This window comes from Erpetoichthys calabaricus, chromosome 4 (assembly GCF_900747795.2).
Source record: "Erpetoichthys calabaricus chromosome 4, fErpCal1.3, whole genome shotgun sequence".
Lineage (NCBI taxonomy): Eukaryota > Metazoa > Chordata > Cladistia > Polypteriformes > Polypteridae > Erpetoichthys > Erpetoichthys calabaricus.
In genome coordinates, this window is record NC_041397.2 from 145,275,524 (window position 1) to 145,294,434 (window position 18,911).

Consider the following 18,911-nt stretch of genomic DNA (forward strand, 5'->3'; position numbering starts at 1 on the left):
ATTCATAAAATGTTTAAAAAAAAAAAAAAAAAGTATTTTCATTTGAGGGGGTACCAATTGCTAATCATAATGATAATATTATAAGAAATGCCACTGATTATATTATATATATATATATATATATATATATATATATACACACACACACACATACATAAATGCACACAACATTAATCCATGTGCGCTCGTTATAGATGTATATTTGCAACTACAAGTCAAAAGCAGCATTAAAGAAGCCCTCCCTCTTCCCATCCCCTTGTCAGAAAAACACAGGAGACTCTGTAAAATCATAATAATGTAAGTTTTATTACTATTTACAAGAAATTTCTTTCTTCTTGATGGAAGAAAAAAGTGTGATGCATCTTCATAGATCAATCCAAAACAATAATGTGGTAACAGCTAAGTGCAGCGAGACTTCAAAAAATGCTGTGTGGCACGGCCAATCGGTGCCCGGGAGACTGGAACTCTGTGAACATAATATTATATTTATGCTTTTATTGCTAGTTTGTGGCCATTTGTTGTACCTTGTATGTAGTTATTTTTTGTTCTTTATTTCACCTTATACAATTTCTTGTATTAGGAATTTGTTAGTTTTCGCATACCCCTTGGGGTCAGAGCGTGGGGTCAGCCATTGTACAGTGCCCCTGGAGCAAGTGAAGATTAAGGGCCTTGCTCAAGGGCCCAGCAGAGTAGGATCTCTTAAGGCAGTGAACCGGCAACCTTCGGGATACCAGCGCAGATCCTTAGCCTCAGAGCCACCACACCATCATTCTATCTGCATTTGTTGTTATTTGAAGAATGGTGGCTCAGTGGTTAGAACTACTGCTTCACAGCTCAAGTCCAAGTTTTGGCCATAATAATTGGTCAGACATAGAGCAAAGGCAGCTGCAACATCAAACAATGGAATGAGCCTGTCCCATGCTGCCACTTTGTGGCATGGCCGATGTGTGCCCCAAGACTGGAACCCTGTGAGCACAATGAATCTATATTTTATTTACTTATTGCTAGCTTGTGACCATTTGTTGTATTTTGTTTGTGGCATTTGTTCTGTCTGCATCTTCTGTTGTTTAATGTGCAGTGGTTACCACTGGTCTATCATAGCACAGATCACATTTATTTTGGCTTGATAATCAGTCCAGTATAGTTCACAAATGTTTTCCTAGCTTATCAGGGAAACAGAAAAGACCACTGCATCATTATAATCCACTCAAAACTAGTACAGTTCCTCCTTCGCTATTGACTACAAAACATTTCATTGAGTATGGCAAAGTTCCCAAATATTTTCTGTGATATTGAAAAACTCTAGGCAAAGCGAACTTCGTGATGTTAGCTCGTCACTATTAGTGGTCACACCAACAGAAATTCTGTCGAGATTGGATTGGTTTGTGCTAGTATTTTCCATGAGGAAAACCTGCTACCCTATGCCAGAAAGTTGAAGATGGGCAGAATGTTCACCTTTCAACAAGACGACCTGAAGCACACAGCAAATTGACTACACAGTGGCTGAAGGAGAAAAAAGTGAATGTTCTCGTGTGGCCCAGTCAGAGTCCAGACCTAAATCCCATTGAAAATCTGTGGAAAGATTTGAAGATACCAGTCCACCAACGCTCACCATCCAATTTTACCGAACTTGAACAGTTCTGTAAAGAAGAGTGGGCTCAATCTAGATACAGTGCATCCAGAAAGTATTCACAGCGCATCACTTTTTCCAAATTTTGTTATGTTACAGTCTTATTCCAAAATGGATTAAATTCATTTTTTTCCTCAGAATTCTACACACAACACCCCATAATGACAATGTGAAAAAAGTTTACTTGAGTTTTTTGCAAATTTATTAAAAATAACAAAAACTGTATGTAAAGCTGATGGAGAAGTATTTCAACAGTCTCAAGGCTGCCAGTAAAGCACAAGGTGGTTCAACAAAATATTGACATTGGGAGTGATCCTTTATTAATCTCAGTATGTCTTGTTTTTGATTTTTCATAACTTTTCTGAACTGTAGCTGTGATATCTTTCACTTAGATGTTAAAGGTTGCATTGAGTAAGTAAAGCTGGGAAAAATATTTGTGTGTTTTCATTTAAGGCTGTAAAGCAAAAAAAAAAAAAAAAAAAAAAAAGGGAATATTTCGAAGGAGGTGATTCTTTTTTATACCCACTGTGTATGTGTGTGTACCCCCATATACATACATATATTCATATATATTTAAATATATACATATATACATACTCACATATACTGTATATATATAACCACGCACACAAATTAGCTTTTCTAAATTGACATTCAGATGATACTCACCATGCCATTGCAAAAAAACTGCAAAATACAGAATAGTACAGCAAGACCATTATTTTTCCACTGCAAAAAGAAGAAAAGACAGTTTCTAAGGTCAAAAGATAGCAATAGTTCAAAACTCTTGAAACATTTGTAATTAAGAACAATAAAAAAGCAAAATGCAGATGAAAAACACTTAATTATTAAACTAAAATGTTTTTAAATGAAATGAAGATGACCAAGAACAAGTGCTTTTAGCTTTCACAAACAGTAAAGCTAATTATATCAAAACGGTGAATGTTCATATATAAACAAACACACACTAATACAGAAATCCCAAGGACTCTTGTTAATTTATTAAAATGTAAAATTGTGTTAATTGATAAAAAATATTTAAAAGAGGAGCAGAAAATGCTAATACAGTATTTGTTGGCCACCTAAACCTTTGAATATTATTATATAGCACCTTTAAAGCAGGGAAAAAATGACTAAAATAAAAATTCAGCACAAATTACTGAGATAACTATCAGTGATAAGAAATTCCTTTTGTATTCAATGACCCCATTTTCCTTACCATATTGTAATGTATCGGAACCATAGTGCACAATATAAAAATTGTTTGTTGCAGTTTGCACGTGGACAAGACCACAACCATGATAGGCAGTAAATATACAGTTCACTTCACTATTATTGGCACCCCTTGTAAACATTATTAAAAAGGGTTGGGAGGGGGGGGAGAATCACTGTTGCAGAACAGTCATCTCGCACTGAAAAGATGAGAAACATCCGACTTTTAATTAAAACAAGTTCGTTCAAAGAAAAACAAAGCCATCATCAAAAAATCAATACTTTTAAAATCAACATTTTTTTCTAATCCTTCTTACTAATTTTTACAAGAGGTGCCAATAATAGTGGAGGACACTTTATATCAACTATGGATGCAGCCTAACTAAATTAATAACAAAATAATGTATATGCTTATACAGTGTTATTACCTAAAATAAGATAGTTAGGAGGTGTAAAAAAAGAAAATAAATAAATAAATCATACAGTAAGTAATATAAGCACTATGTTGATTTTTTTCAGCCTTTGCTCTCTATCTGGGAACTTATTTATATATAATAAAAAGTTTTTCCCTCTCTCTCCCTACCACATTCTGGCACACAATAATATATTAACATGCATTCTTAGTGAGCAGCTATGACTGAAAGCACAAGACTGTTTCCAGAAACAGAACTGTATTTTCTTTTTATTTAATGCATGCTTTGTGTCGACTCTGTGCCAAACTTTGTTCTGCTAGTTGTTAATGAGTAGACCTGATCAAACCCAAATGGCACAGCAAAATCAGGAAAATGCTCAGAAACTTTACCGAACTTGAGGAAATATGCTGAAGTCCAGGTGGAAGAGACTGAAGTAGATTTGAATAAATAATAATGGTTCGAATTTTCTTTTCAGACTCCCTGAGAGGTAGGACAGCATCTGTCAATTATGCTGGACCGATTATTGTGACCAAAAACGTGTCCTCAGCAGTGAGGCAGCAGTTCTAACAACTGCAACCACAGTGCCTCAAATGACAAAAGATGCAATGGGAATGATGACTACAGGCAGTCCCCGGGTTACGTACGAGATATGGACTGTAGGTTTGTACTTAAGTTGAATTTGTATGTAAGTTGGAACAGGTACATTATTTTAATAAATGCTATTGTTGACCGACTGTAACCAAGTGCTCTGCCAATGAATGATGGAGTTTCACTTCTCTCTGACCTTTTTATTATTTTTACTTTATTTTCAATGGTGATGGTTTTTCTCTTCTTTACTGTATCACCAGCACTTGCATCAGATTTGTGTTTCAGAGACATTCTTGAAGGGTGAAGACAAAAGGTTAAGATGAGCTCTTCTGCACAGCACTGTACCCGTTATCACAGCAGGAAGGCACCCGTCAACACGTCTGATGTACTGACAAGAGACAACTTCCTGCTTTGTGTGTAACAGTACAAGCAGCCTTGCTATTGAGAATGAATGGGGGCGGCGTAGTGGGCAGGCAGCGAACCATCATCCTACACATGAGTGATAGCTGTGGCCCTGGTGACTATGGACCACGGGTCACCGCTTGCCGCCGGGAGCCACCCGAGGGACACTACACTGCGCGAGCAGCGAAATCGCCCCTCTCCAGCCACCGCTTGCAGCATCTCCAGGCCAAAGATGACGGAGCAGCAGTTACTGAGGCGCATGCGTCGCAGCTGCGTCCTCATTCGTAAGCCGTAGGTGGGATGTCCGTAACCTGGGGATTACCTGTACATACAAAATACAACAAAAGTATAAAAAAATATCACTTTTTGTACATGTTTGTGGCCATTTGTCATCATTCCCTCATTTGGTTTTTCGCATACCCCTAGGGGTCAGAGCACAGGGTCAGACATTATACAGCACCCCTGGAGAAATTGAAGGTTAAGGGCCTTGCTCAAGAGCCCAGCAGAGTAGCATCTCTTTTGGCAGTGATGGGGATTTGAACCGGCAATTTTCGGGATACCAGCGCAGATCCTTAGCCTCTGAGCCACCACTCTGCCCTTAAAATCACGCTGTTCCCATACCGGGAGTCAAACCCGGGCCGCCTGGGTGAAAACCAGGAATCCTAACTGCTAGACCATATGGGAAACTATACATCACAGAATTTTTCTAAATTATACAAGCCAAGCAAAATGACACCTTTTATTGGCTAACTAAAAAGATTACAATATGCAAGCTTTCGAGGCAACTCGGGCCCCTTCTTCAGGCAAGATGAAGAAGGGGCCTGAGTTGCCTCGAAAGCTTGCATATTGTAATCTTTTTAGTTAGCCAATAAAAGGTGTCATTTTGCTTGGCTTGTCTCTACATTCATAATGGCTAACACGGTACAACACCCTAGTACTCTAAATTATACCAATTTCATGGTATTTGACGGTATTTTTTTTCTCATGCATGAGTCGATGTTAACCAGATTTTCCACTGTAATTACTGCAGTAGACTGGCAAAGAATAACCAATTCCACTGTCATGAGAATTGTACATTGTACAAAATAACATTTTAATGTGCACCCATGTATTAGTACAGGTTTGCATGGCCCCATAAAGTGATAGTTTTCAAGGGGGGTGGCACTAATGAAGAGAAAGAATCACATTGCATGACAGTTGTAGTCAAAATATAGAACCGTTTTATTCAACAAATTTTGCAAACAACTTAAACTATAATTTTGACAAATATTTTCAACCATCCAAAGAGGCATTTAGACTTAGTAAAATACCCAGAGGTGCTCATCAAAAGTTGTATCGCACTGAACATGTCTTAGAAAAGGAATAAAGAGTAAATATTTTTTGTAAACCAACTACACTTTCTGTTAATGTTAACTTTCTTTGTCCACTGACACATTTAGACTTAGTAAAATATCCAGCGGTGCTCATCAAAAGTTGTATTGCACTGAACATGTCTTAGAAAAGGAATAAAGAGTAAATATTTTTTGTAAACCAACTACACTTTCTGTTAATGTTAACAATCTTTGTCCACTGACACGTTAAAGTGACTTTTTAAACAGCTTTACCATCATTAAACTGCAGAATATTTAAACTAATAAATAATAACAATAAAATAATAGTGCAACTTCCAGTAATAATACTGTTACTTCAAAGCTTCAAGCCCAGGTGCATTACAGTAATCCCTCCTCCATCGCGGGGGTTGCGTTCCAGACCCGCCCGCGAAAGGTGAAAATCCGCGAAGTAGAAACCATATGTTTATATGGTTATTTTTATATTGTTATGCTTGGGTCACAGATTTGCACAGAAACACAGGAGGTTGTAGAGAGACAGGAACTTTATTCAAACACTGCAAACAAACATTTGTTTCTTTTTCAAAAGTTTAAACTGTGCTCCATGACAAGACAGAGATGACAGTTCCGTCTCACAATTAAAAGAATGCAAGCATATCTTCCTCTTCAAAGGAGTGCGCGTCAGGAACAGAGACTGTCAGAAATAGAGAGGAAAGCAAACAAATCAATAGGGCTGTTTGGCTTTTAAGTATGCGAAGCACCGTGGCACAAAGCTGTTGAAGGCGGCAGCTCACACCCCCTTCTGTCAGGAGCAGAGAAAGAGAGAGACAGAGAAAAACAAACAATCAAAAATCAATACGTGCCCTTCGAGCTTTTAAGTATGCGAAGCACCGTGCAGCATGTCGCTTCACGAAGCAGCTGCACAGAAGGTAGCAACGTGAAGATAATCTTTCAGCATTTTTAGACGAGCGTCCCTATCGTCTAGGTGTGCGAACAGCCCCCCTGCTCAATCCCCCTACGTCAGGATCAGAGAAAGTCAGCGCAAGAGAGAGAGAGAGAGAGAGAAAAGTAAGTTGGGTAGCTTCTCAGCCATCTGCCAATAGCGTCCCTTGTATGAAATCAACTGGGCAAACCAACTGAGGAAGCATGTACCAGAAATTAAAAGACCCATTGTCCGCAGAAATCCATGAACCAGCAAAAAATCCACGATATATATTTAAATATGCTTACATATAAAATCCGCGATAGAGTGAAGCCGCGAAAGGCGAAGCGCGATATAGCGAGGGATTACTGTACACAGTATTCACCAAATAAAAATAAAACAAGTGCAACTTGGTGATGACATCTTTACCAACTGAACCATCATTAAGGCAAATTGCATTAATATGGACCTTGCTTCAAGCTAAGCTATATACATAAATAATAAAACTGCAACTTGCATTTATAATGCTATTACACAGTACCCAGGTACATTACACAGTATTCAAGTATTGAAAAAAATAAAATAAAACAAATGCAACTTGGCTTGCAGTATTATCCAGTAGCATAGAAACAGTATTCACACATTTGAACATAATGAACAAAGCACTTATGTAAATCTTAGCCATTACAAATTCTGGGCAAGGAAAACCAGACGGTCAACAACATCTGGTTTGAGTGCTGCCCTGTGGCATGTGACAATGTTCCCACCAGTGCTGAAAGCTCTTTCAGATGGAGAACTGGTAGCAGGGATACACAAAAATCGTTGGGCTAGCTTGGCAACTTGGGGGAAATTTGCTTGGTGGCATTTCCACTACAAAGGGTCTGCATCACTGTCAACCTCTGTGGTCTGCAGGTAGGTTCTCGGCTCCATTTTGATGCTTTCCTCATCTGACAGTCCAACACTGCTGAAGCCCAATGTGTCCGTGTTCTACTTTTTGAAAAAGCTGAACAAAGACTTTTTTCCTCAGGAGGAGAAACAGGCTCTGCTGCTGCACCAGAAGCCATTGAGTGTGCTGACATGATGTTGATCCTTTAGTGATTTTATTTCTTCAACTGCTCTGGATATAATGTGTTTCACCTTTTCATTCTTTATGTAGATTGTTCTGAATCATGGGTCAAGAAGAGATGTGACATCCAGGAGATCATCCAAGGAAGGATCTGAAAATTTCTCATTCAAGTAGGCTAGAATGTTTTTCTTCACATCCTTGGTCAGTTGTGTATCATTCTCTTCCTCAGCAGGCTTGAGGTAGGAAATGCTGACATAGTGTTCTCCTGACAAGGCATCTGTGAAGTTCTAGAGTGGCTCAACACCTTGTTCATGGCCTCCAGCACATTGACATTATGCTAGCTGAGCACCAAGTGCCTTAAGTTTCTGTCAGCTTTTAGAACCTGACTAATGGTGCTCTCCTGCTCAAGTACTCTTTGTATCATCTTTTGACGTGCCCCCCACCTGGTAGGTGTCTCAGTCATGAGCATGTGTTTTGGCAGGCCCAGTTCATCCTGAGCAATGCCCAGGTCCCTCCTTTTCTTCTGCGTTCATCTTTCACACCTGTCTCTGTAAAAACAACAAACAATTCTATCCGCTTGCTAATCTAAATGTTAATTACAAGAGATTAATTTATTGATAGTCCCAAAATACTCATTTATAAACTCTCTACAAATTTCCACAAACCCACACAATGTAAGTTAACTGTAAATCTCATATCATGTAACGTGTTACTGGAAAATTATGATACAGGCAGCCCCCTAGTTATGATGGGGTTATGTTCCACACATCAGATCGCAAGTCGAATTGATCAGATGTCTCATAACCTAGCTTAAGGTACTGTACTCTGAGCCTAAACTCTTTGAGGGCTGAATATTTTTTCCAAAAAACTGAAAAGCGCACAAAGTAATGGTTTCACACATAAATCAACATAAAACGTTTGTTGCTGCATGCTGTGCCTGCTGTCGGCACCTGTTTGCAGTTTCCAGCTGCACAGGGGGTGGCTTGATGGCCAGCAGGAATGCACGGTGGACTGGCTGTCTTTGTGAGAGAGGTGTGTAGAGGTGACCATTGCAGTGAGATGCAATATGGTGTGAATCTTAGCTGGGTTTTTTTAGTCCACTACAGACCTTTGCAGAAACTATGAAGAGGTCACCTTTCACTGTAGGACTTCAAGATGAAGCATTTAGGACTTAGTTACTGCATCCCTTTATGTAACACACTTTAGAAGTGAAACCTTGCAACTGAAGAATTCATTTCATGCCTGGATGATGGGTTGGATGTATTACAAACTCAATCAAAGCATTGCAGTTTGTATAAATTTCAAAAACTGTCCCTCCAAAAAATATAACTTCTTAATTACCTGTAATATCACCAATAATTCCTTTTCTCATAAGGACCAACTTAACTTGGGTCCATGGAACACTCTAGAAGCATATGCCTTCACTATTTTATCACATTTGAAGTCATGGGTAAAAACAGCTCTAAACCCAACATTACTAGTATCAGTATGGAGTTGCAACAGTAGGTTTATTTGTGGTTGTGTCAGAATGGGAGTTGACATTATGTTCTGTAGGTGCAAAGCCACCCCTCTGGCATTCCTCAGTCCATTTTCCCTGATGACCATTTTTCATGAGAAGATAATGCAGACAGACAGCAATGTCCTCAAAATGTGCAATAAACTAATCATATCAACCCACTGTAGCAAGAAGATTTGTGCCAATGTAATTTGTTACATTTATTTCACACATCCATGTAATTCAGCTGAGAGAGGCAGAGAGACTGACAAATGACAGCTGTTAAGTCAGGTAAGGGACATAAGCAGAAAACATGTGAAGGACACAAACAGGTTGTTTTGGGAAGTTCTGATATCTGCTTAACTAATATGATTACAGATCCCAGTGTGTGTGAAGGTATTCTGAATTCATGAATTCTACGAATATGTAATTATGTGAGTGTTTATAATGAAGATGATCCAGCACGACATCAGAAGAGTCACTATGCCACCGACATTCTCGCTGCAGAGTGGGATATATGATTTGTCAGCATTCTCCCACTTGCTGTGATGTCCCAATGTTTCTCTCTGGCATAAAAATGTATGCACACAGGGTTATGCATTATATTTCTGGGAATGAATGTTAAAGCAAGTTAAATACATATACTGTATCTCTTTTTGTACCATATTTCTGTTTTGTAATTATTTTCCGACGGGTAACAAAGCTATAGTATTTGGGTTCTAGTCAATTTTGCAACAAGAAACACATTCGAGTGCACTCTCTGCTGGATAAACCCACCAGCACTAGGAATCATTTTAAACTCTTGGCCTCAATTTGGGTTGTTTAATACTTAGGCTACTTTTTCTGGGCTGTCCTATATTTCCTTCTCAGGTACCGCATGCCCTAAATATTTAAGGTGTTCCTGGCAAAGGTGACATATCTGAAAGTTTAAGGTTAAATGAGCCTAGTACAATCTAATAAATATGGTTTCAAGATTAATAAGATGCTGTTTCATGGATAGGAGGAAAACCATGATGTTGTCTATATACAAAAAGAAACACTATTGGCATTACTTCCAGGCTCTTCTTGTTCAGTACTTAGTTTGGTTGGACTGCCACAGCAAGGATCTGAATACTTGTATAAATGAAAGATTTCAGTTTTTGATTTTTAATAAATTTCAAACCTTTCTGAAAACGTGCTTTAACTTTGTCATTATGGTTTATTGAGTGGAGATTGATGGGCAAAAACGGCAATTTATTTATTAAATCTACAATACAATAAAATGTGCAAAAAGTGAATGGGACTGAATACTTTCTCAATCCATGGTACATGGTCCTGGATTATGCCTCTCTTTATGAGATAATACAAAATATAAATGGTGCAGCACTGGAACCTCATCGGTAGTCTATATATCATGTAATAACTAGAGTTGGGGATATGTAAAAATTTTTGCTTGACAAATTGCCCCCTTAAACATCACCAATAGATTATGTCATTAGAGATGTGGCATCACCAACTTGAAAGACATTGTTTCTCTGTAGTTCACATAATTTTCAATTTGACCACAGGGTGTCCTCGTCATTAACATACACCATAACAAGGTAGTAAAATACCTGGTTTTGGATGGGCAAATGGTTTGTTAAGAAATCAGTTTCAGCTATTTGGCAGAAATTTGGCTTCAATGCAAAAGGGCATACTGAGATAAATGATTTACCCAAAGATATTTATTGACTAAGCAGGTAGAACGTTATTACTAGATTTGCAAACCACAAACTTATTGCCATTTCTGTAAGTCAGGTAAGGTATATGCAAGTTTAGTGTACACTTAAAAGCGCAAGTGCTAAAGACTTGTCTCACCAACCTTAAATTATTAGTGATTCTTGATATAGAAAAACACAAAATACAGTATGCATTTATTATATTAACATACCATCACTGCTATTTTACATTATTTAAGTAAATTATCTTTGCTTCACACACGGTCTCTAATGTGTTGTTTTAAAAAAATACACATTTTTCTTTGTTAGCCACATACTTCAGTACACAAAACAATCAGCTATGTCCTAAAGTAACACACATTCCAAATGCTCTGGGGGTTTACTTATTTAAAAAAAGGCTGAATAAGGTGTTACATGCAGAACAAGCACAAATTCTGCATGCTATAATATTTGTGGCAAAACTCTCTTTGATGGGTATATATTTTTGAATTTGTTTTTTTTTTTGTTTTTTTAATCTCTACTGCTTTTGCCAAAAAGAAACATATGAATAATGCATGTGGACTCTGGGCAGCACTGGAACAATCTAAACAGGAATTTCTCTTACCAGTCTTGATTAATGCATCCAGAATGACCACAGCGAAGTTGTGGCCTTGGCCAGAGCTGTCACAATTACAGCATTAAAATACATCCTCTATCTTGCTTACTGCATTTAACAGAATACTACAAAAGGCTTATTACACTAACCTTTATTATTATTAAAAATGTAAAGCACACATACTGTAACTGTGCATCTACTTATTGCACCCCACAAGAGGTTGCTAATCAGAATTACCAAAGGAAAATGTAACTAAAACTGAACCTTTCTTCTAAAGGATTTTAAGTTTCTAGGGTAACTGCAATGCATTCACTGCTATCTGTACCCAACCAGGATACATGCTTAGTGTAAAAAGGATATTTACAACATTGTTTAATCACGTGCTTCAAATCACTGGCACAGGAACATTCATTAGCAATATAAGTAATCAATGGTCGATTTCCAATAATATCGCCTATAGACACAAGCCTAGTAGTAATCTTAATCACTGTTTTTTCTGTTCACTCCTTTTACCACCTTCGCTGTAATGGCTGTACTATAAATGGCCTAGCTCAAAGCATCCAGCTCTAGTAAAAGTAGTGCAGCAAAGGTGTGCATTATTTGTGATAAACCTCAGATTCCCTCTGGGTATTATGTAGCTGTTGACACAGAAGACTTTATCTCATGTACATCAGCCAAGAAATCATCCAAAAATGTAAATCAGCCAAAAAATATAGCCATTAGTAGCAAGAAATAGCTTCTTGCCAGAGTTACTGGTATTTTCCCACAAATTCTGTTAAATCAAAGTAAAAAGCGATCACTGTATGAATCAGTGTGTCACAAGCCAGCGAGTGACTTCAGACTGGGTTCCCCCTTTTTTCTTCTGTCATTGCTGTGACTTATTTACTGTCAGTAGGCTGCATCCTGTTCCAACAGCATTTCTCAATCATCAAGCCAATCTTAACCACTCCATCTACAGTGCTCAAAATATCTTAGTTCTCCTTCTAAACTGGGATTGCATTCTTTTAAAATACAATGCACAATATCTTTCTCCAGCATGTTTGGCTACTGTTGCAGACATAGCTTTCGATATGCAAAATCACAAATGCACTGTGCTAGGCTTGGCACTGTATTACTTAAACCATTCTTTAATTTTGCTCTAATAGGCAGCTGGCAGGAATGCTTTAAGAAAGGCTTTTCAAATGATGACCAGTCAGTTGTTCCATGCAGACACCCACAAACTCCAATCTGATCCCTATAATGCTGCACTGAGCGTGCTATTAGCTCATAATCATCTATTGGTCTGACTGACAAGAAAGCTTAGCTAAGTTCAACAATCTGGAGCACATCATCTGTAGTCCACAATTTTGTAAACTCTAGAAACATTATGTGAATTGTGGGCCTGGGCAATTTTCTGCAAGAGAAAATTAAAGGCACACAATACAGTGACGCATATTACAGCCATATACAAGCCAGTATTACTGTAAGAGAAAATATTACGGATGTACAAGCGTAGGACAAAAGACAATCAAATCCTATATAAGCAAAATCTCCTGGAAGAACGGTCAGCTCAGCAAGTAAACATCAACAAAAGAAAGGCTGAAAGACAAAGAAAAACACGAGCAAATTGATCGATGGCGGCATGGTGGCGCAGTGGTAGCGCTGCTGCCTCGCAGTAAGGAGACCCGGGTTCGCTTCCCGGGTCCTCCCTGCGTGGAGTTTGCATGTTCTCCCCGTGTCTGCGTGGATTTCCTCCCACAGTCCAAAGACATGCAGGTTAGGTCGATTGGCGATTCTAAATTGGCCCTAGTGTGTGTGCTTGGTGTGTGGGTGTGTTTGTGTGTGTCCTGCGGTGGGTTGGCGCCCTGCCCGGGATTGGTTCCCTGCCTTGCGCTCTGTGTTGGCTGGGATTGGCTCCAGCAGACCTCCGTGACCCTGTGTTTGGATTCAGCGGGTTGGAAAATGGATGGATGGAAATAGATCGATTGAAGAAGAGGAAAATGAGCGTCAGAAAAATGCAAAAACACCGAGCTAAGAGAGCAAGTCTTACTGCGGATGAACGAAAATCACTGCGTCAGCAACAAGCTAAAATAAAGAGGCAGGATAAGAGATCTTCAAACAGACAACACATCAATCAACAGCCACAGAGGAGAGGATAAATGTAATATTAATTATACTTACTGTATTGTCATATATGTTTCTATTTTATTTTTATTATTATTTTACTTTAGGCTTCTTGCAAAAATATTTTTGACAAAAAAAAAATTAAGACAAGAAACAGAATGCGGTCTTGCCATATTGCCATTTAATATAGGCTGTTCCTACTAATGTTTACGCAGTACTGTTCTAGCACCCATTATTGTAACGGGCTTAATGTCTAGTGTTTATATAATTAAGTACATGAAAACTTTGAACCACTGGCTCCTTAGCCAAGCACATCATATATGTCTGAACCTGTGGTTCCTCTTGTGCTGAACGGGGCTGATTTTACAATAGAACTTTATAATTACGGCAAAAGCTCCCTTAACCTTCATTTTAAGTACAAGTACAGATCATGAAAGCCAATCCTTTGGGATTTCTGGGGTTTAAACAGGTGGCTTGTGGCACCCAAGCATTCATATCAGTGTTTTGATTTTTAGGTCCTCTGATATCGGCTTTTCCTGTCACTATGAAGCAGAATTCACCAAACACTGGATTGCTCAACCAACTAACTGGGAAACAGAACTGTATTTAGACCATTGTGAAACTGGTTACTTTTGCCCTACTGATGATGTGTTCTCACAGCAGCCATCCTGATTATAAAATTAAAAAAAAAAAACAAAACAAAAAACTTGTGGCTACTGTGTATTATGCTCTTCAGCCTATGTGTTCACCTGTATGGTCAAGGCGTGGAAAAACCTTTAATCCAATTCACAGTTTAAAGATAAAGGACAGCTAAATACCACGTGTACCATCCGCCAAATTATTTTTACCTGGATTTGTATGCTGAACACTGAAACGCAAAATAGTCACACCACACCAAACTTAACTTTTCAACCCTAACTTCAGGTATATTTAACCTCTAAACTGCTTTGTTAACACTACTAAAAGCCATTGTTTCTCCTACTTCACTCTGCTAATATTCATCATGTTTCAATGTCTGTCAATCTCTCTGTTCCCCTCACCCCCTTCCATCATTGCACACTTTTATGTTTAAACGCTTTAAACCAATTGTTTTTTTATAGCCTTAAGTATCTACACTTAAAGAAATCTCAAACAAATGCTTTAATATATATTTCTCAATTTAAAGTTGCCAAACATCATAACTCTGTCCATGAAGCTGATCACCATTTAAGCACAAATCAAAGTAAATCTGAATTTAAAGCGAGTGCCCTTCACATCAAAAAATGTAATATTTTTTTTTTAAATCCTAGGAGAATAGCATATTTTCTGCATGCTACTGTAAAGGACTAACTTTGTCACTAACAGGACATAATGGTAGATGGAAAGACACCTAAGGTTACATATGTAAATACATACACACATATTTTATTTGTCTCACAGCTCTTTCTTCCATCTTGTGTCTGGAAAGGGTATTGCAATATAAGGTAATGAAAGAAAGGCCATAATACTGTGAGATTTCAAAACTTAATTTTCCTTCACAAATGATCAAGCTTCTGGAACAGTAAATTAAATATTAATCTGAAGATTCAAGTGTATTTTTTCAAGAGTATACATACTGTGATGTGTTAAGGTGTCCAGGGATAGCAAGTCTTCATGTGCACATATAAAAATATATACAGCAATCTTCTAATGCATTGGTTAGTAGCAAACCTTCATTTAGCTGGGGACTGTATTCCTTGAGGTCTATACAAAAGGATGTAGAACAATAGGACAGCTGCTTAAACTTCTAACTGCATTTCTAGGAAGGCTATTGGACTAAAACTCGAACAGAAAAATGAAGGATAACAAATGCATCATAAAATAGGCAAAAAGGGCCTTCGGAAGAGCTGGATGTAGAGCTAAAAGGACTTTTATTCTCTTATTAATTAAAAAGGAACATTTAATTGAATTGAAAACTAAGCATAGTCTGAATTAAGGTTTAATAAATAACTTAATGCATAAAATGCACATTAATAGTCTTGTTAGTATGTGATATAACTTTCCATATGGACAAGCATATGTAGGCCTGCTCACAATTTTAAGCTCACTATCAAATATTTCTGATTATATACAGTGCATCCGGAAAGTATTCACAGCGCATCACTTTTTCCACATTTTGTTATGTTACAGCCTTATTCCAAAATGGATTAAATTCATTTTTTTCCTCAGAGTTCTACACACAACACCCCATAATGACAACGTGAAAAAAGTTTACTTGAGGTTTTTGCAAATTTATTAAAAATTAAAAAACAGAGAAATCACATGTACATAAGTATTCACAGCCTTTGCTCAATACTTTGTCGATGCACCTTTTGCAGCAATTACAGCCTCAAGTCTTTTTGAATATGATGCCACAAGCTTGGCACACCTATCCTTGGCCAGTTTTGCCCATTCCTCTTTGCAGCACCTCTCAAGGTCCATCAGGTTGGATGGGAAGCGTCGGTGCACAGCCATTTTAAGATCTCTCCAGAGATGTTCAATCGGATTCAAGTCTGGGCTCTGGCTGGGCCACTCAAGGATATTCACAGAGTTGTCCTGAAGCCACTTTTTTGATATCTTGGCTGTGTGCTTAGGGTCGTTGTCCTGCTGAAAGATGAACCGTCTCCCCAGTCTGAGGTCAAGAGCGCTCTGGAGCAGGTTTTCATCCAGGATGTCTCTGTACATTGCTGTAGTCATCTTTCCCTTTATTCTGACTAGTCTCCCAGTCCCTGCCGCTGAAAAACATCCCCACAGCATGATGCTGCCACCACCATGTATCACTGTAGGGATGGTATTGGCCTGGTGATGAGCGGTGCCTGGTTTCCTCCAAACGTGACGCCTGGCATTCACGCCAGAGTGTTCAATCTTTGTCTCATCAGACCAGAGAATTTTCTTTCTAATGGTCTGATAGTCTTTCAGGTGCCTTTTGGCAAACTCCAGGTGGGCTGCCATGTGCCTTTTACTAAGGAGTGGCTTCTGTCTGGCCACTCTACCATACAGGCCTGATTGGTGGATTGCTGCAGAGATGGTTGTCCTCCTTGAAGGTTCTCCTCTCTCCACAGATGACCTCTGACAGAGTGACCATCGGGTTCTTGGTCACCTCCCTGACTAAGGCCCTTCTCCCCCGATCACTCAGTTTAGATGGCTGGCCAGCTCTAGGAAGATTCCTGGTGGTTTCAAACTTCTTCCACTTACGGATGATGGATGCCACTGTGCTCATTGGGACCTTCAAAGCAGCAGAAATTTTTCTGTAACCTTCCCCAGATATGTGCCTCGAGACAATCCTGTCTCGGAGGTCTACAGACAATTCCTTTGACTTCATGCTTGTTTTGTTCTCTGACATGAACTGTCAACTGTGGGACCTTATATAGACAGGTGTGTGCCTTTCCAAATCATGTCCAATCAACTGAATTTACCACAGGTGGACTCCAATTAAGCTGCAGAAACATCTCAAGGATGATCAGGGGAAACAGGATGCACCTGAGCTCAATTTTGAGCTTCATGGCAAAGGCTGTAAAACCTATGTACAGTATATGTGCTTTCTCAATATTATTATTTTTAATAAATTTGCAAAAATCTCAAACTTTTTTCACGTTGTCATCATGGGGTGTTGTGTGTAGAATTCTGAGGGAAAAAAATGAATTTAATCCATTTTGGAATAAGGCTGTAACATAAAATGTGGAAAAAGTGATGTGCTGTGAATACTTTCTGGATACACTGTATTGTTTATATTATATATATATATATATATATATATATATATACACACACACACACACACACACACATACACGCATGCATTTTACATAGAAGACATTCAAATGATAATTATTGGTTCATTGGTTTTTAGCCAATGTGTATTTGGGAGGGGGAAACAGGGTCCAGAAATTGGAGACAAGAGGAACTGCAATCAACTACAAGCCTCTTTGTACCCTAGTAATAAACTGAATTATATTTGGAAAACAGAATCTTACTTAAACATCTTGTAAGGGAAAATGTGATATATTCAGGAAATACTGTACGTTATGCATCATGACAAGCTCATATAATGCAATGATGGCAGAATATTAGGCCCCAGCCAGCTAGTAGGCAATAGCTGTAACTGCTCACATAGGGCTTCTACCTTAAATATGATCTCTAACCATTTCTAGAAACATCTGTCAATGTACAAGTCTCTCCTGCAGTAAACAGTAAAAATGTGGCCAGCACAAAGGCACAATTCAACCTATTAGGACTGGATGGAGCAATGGTCCTAAAGCCAAACCAGCTAGCAAATTAGGATGATCTACATAAATGGTCACAAGTGATTTACAGGTATATCTGTTTGTTTTATCCCTTATTGTGGATGTTATACCAGCACTAACTATACTAAGGCAAAAAGAGTTAAGCTTTCCTCCATTACAGCCCTGTCAGACAAATTAGGGTGAAACGAATTTCACTTCCTCTCTGGAATTTGCCACCATATTGTATTGGTGAATTCTGCATGCTCCTGTCATCCTGGCAGCTATGTTGTCTGCATCAGAAGCTCCTGTTAGGGCCCCTCCCCCCCTCCCAAGAGAGCAAATTGGTCCCAGGTAAGAGACCAGACAAAAAGCTATTAAGAGCTCCTTATTATGCATTATTTGTCACAATATTAAAAAAAAAGGCACCCCACCCAGTATGGTATCACCAGAGCCTCTGCCTGAAGTCAGGCCTGTAGAGGATTGTCATCTTGTGGGTCTATACTTAACACCAGAGCACCTTAGGCCAAAGATCTATGACCCATTTGATAATCATACATTACATTTGTGGCCTTATGTTCTAGACAACCGGATGAAGTTAGCGGCAGAGCTACCAACTGATTACCACCTTGTAGTGAGCTGGAAGAGATGGTGGGGGAAGCCCCTGTTCAGAAAGCTTTCAACTCCCATCTTTGAAAGCACTGTTCCCACAACTCTCTTCGGTGGTTTTGGGGACTGGGGACATAGGACTCAAGGACCCAATGAAGTGAGGAATGCCTTTAGGCTGAAGGAGGCCTACCATATATGGCTAGCATGGGAGGCTGTGGCCTTGGCCGTCAAGGAAGGAAAAAACCTGGGTGTGGGAGGAGTTGAGAGAGACCATGAAAATTTATTATTATTTAGGCGACACAGAAGGGGAAGGCTAACCTTCACCCAGACTGTTCTCAGCAGTGGTCGAGAAATGCTGACCTGGATGTAGTCTGGTGGTGGATGGGATATTTTGAGGAGCTCCTGAACACAACAGACATGCCTGTGGAGAATGCAGTACCAGAAGTTAATCAGGGATCAATGCTCATTTTACTGTGGGAAGTGTGACAATGTAGGTTGACTCCACTCTTGAACCACCGTCAATGTTACCGAGATGAGCCAGGCAAATGAGGACATATACATATACACATACACATGTAGCAATGGGTAGGTGCAAAAAAAAAAAAAAAAAAAAAGTGAACAAGTGCTTTTATTT

The 18,911-nt window shown here is 38.8% G+C and overlaps 1 protein-coding gene and 1 non-coding gene across 2 annotated transcripts in view; both read right to left on the minus strand.

Annotated features, from left to right (window-relative positions):
- LOC114650314 (vesicle transport protein SFT2B-like) overlaps positions 1-18,911 on the minus strand; it is a 167,371-nt gene that overhangs the window by 77,508 nt on the left and 70,952 nt on the right. Inside the window, exon 6 of the mRNA XM_028799865.2 lies at positions 2,300-2,359. Coding sequence (XP_028655698.2) covers positions 2,300-2,359 — 60 coding nt within the window. The remainder of the gene's footprint in view (positions 1-2,299; positions 2,360-18,911) is intronic.
- Positions 4,858-4,929, minus strand: trnae-uuc (transfer RNA glutamic acid (anticodon UUC)). Its single transcript has one exon. It is a non-coding gene; the product is annotated as a tRNA-Glu (tRNA).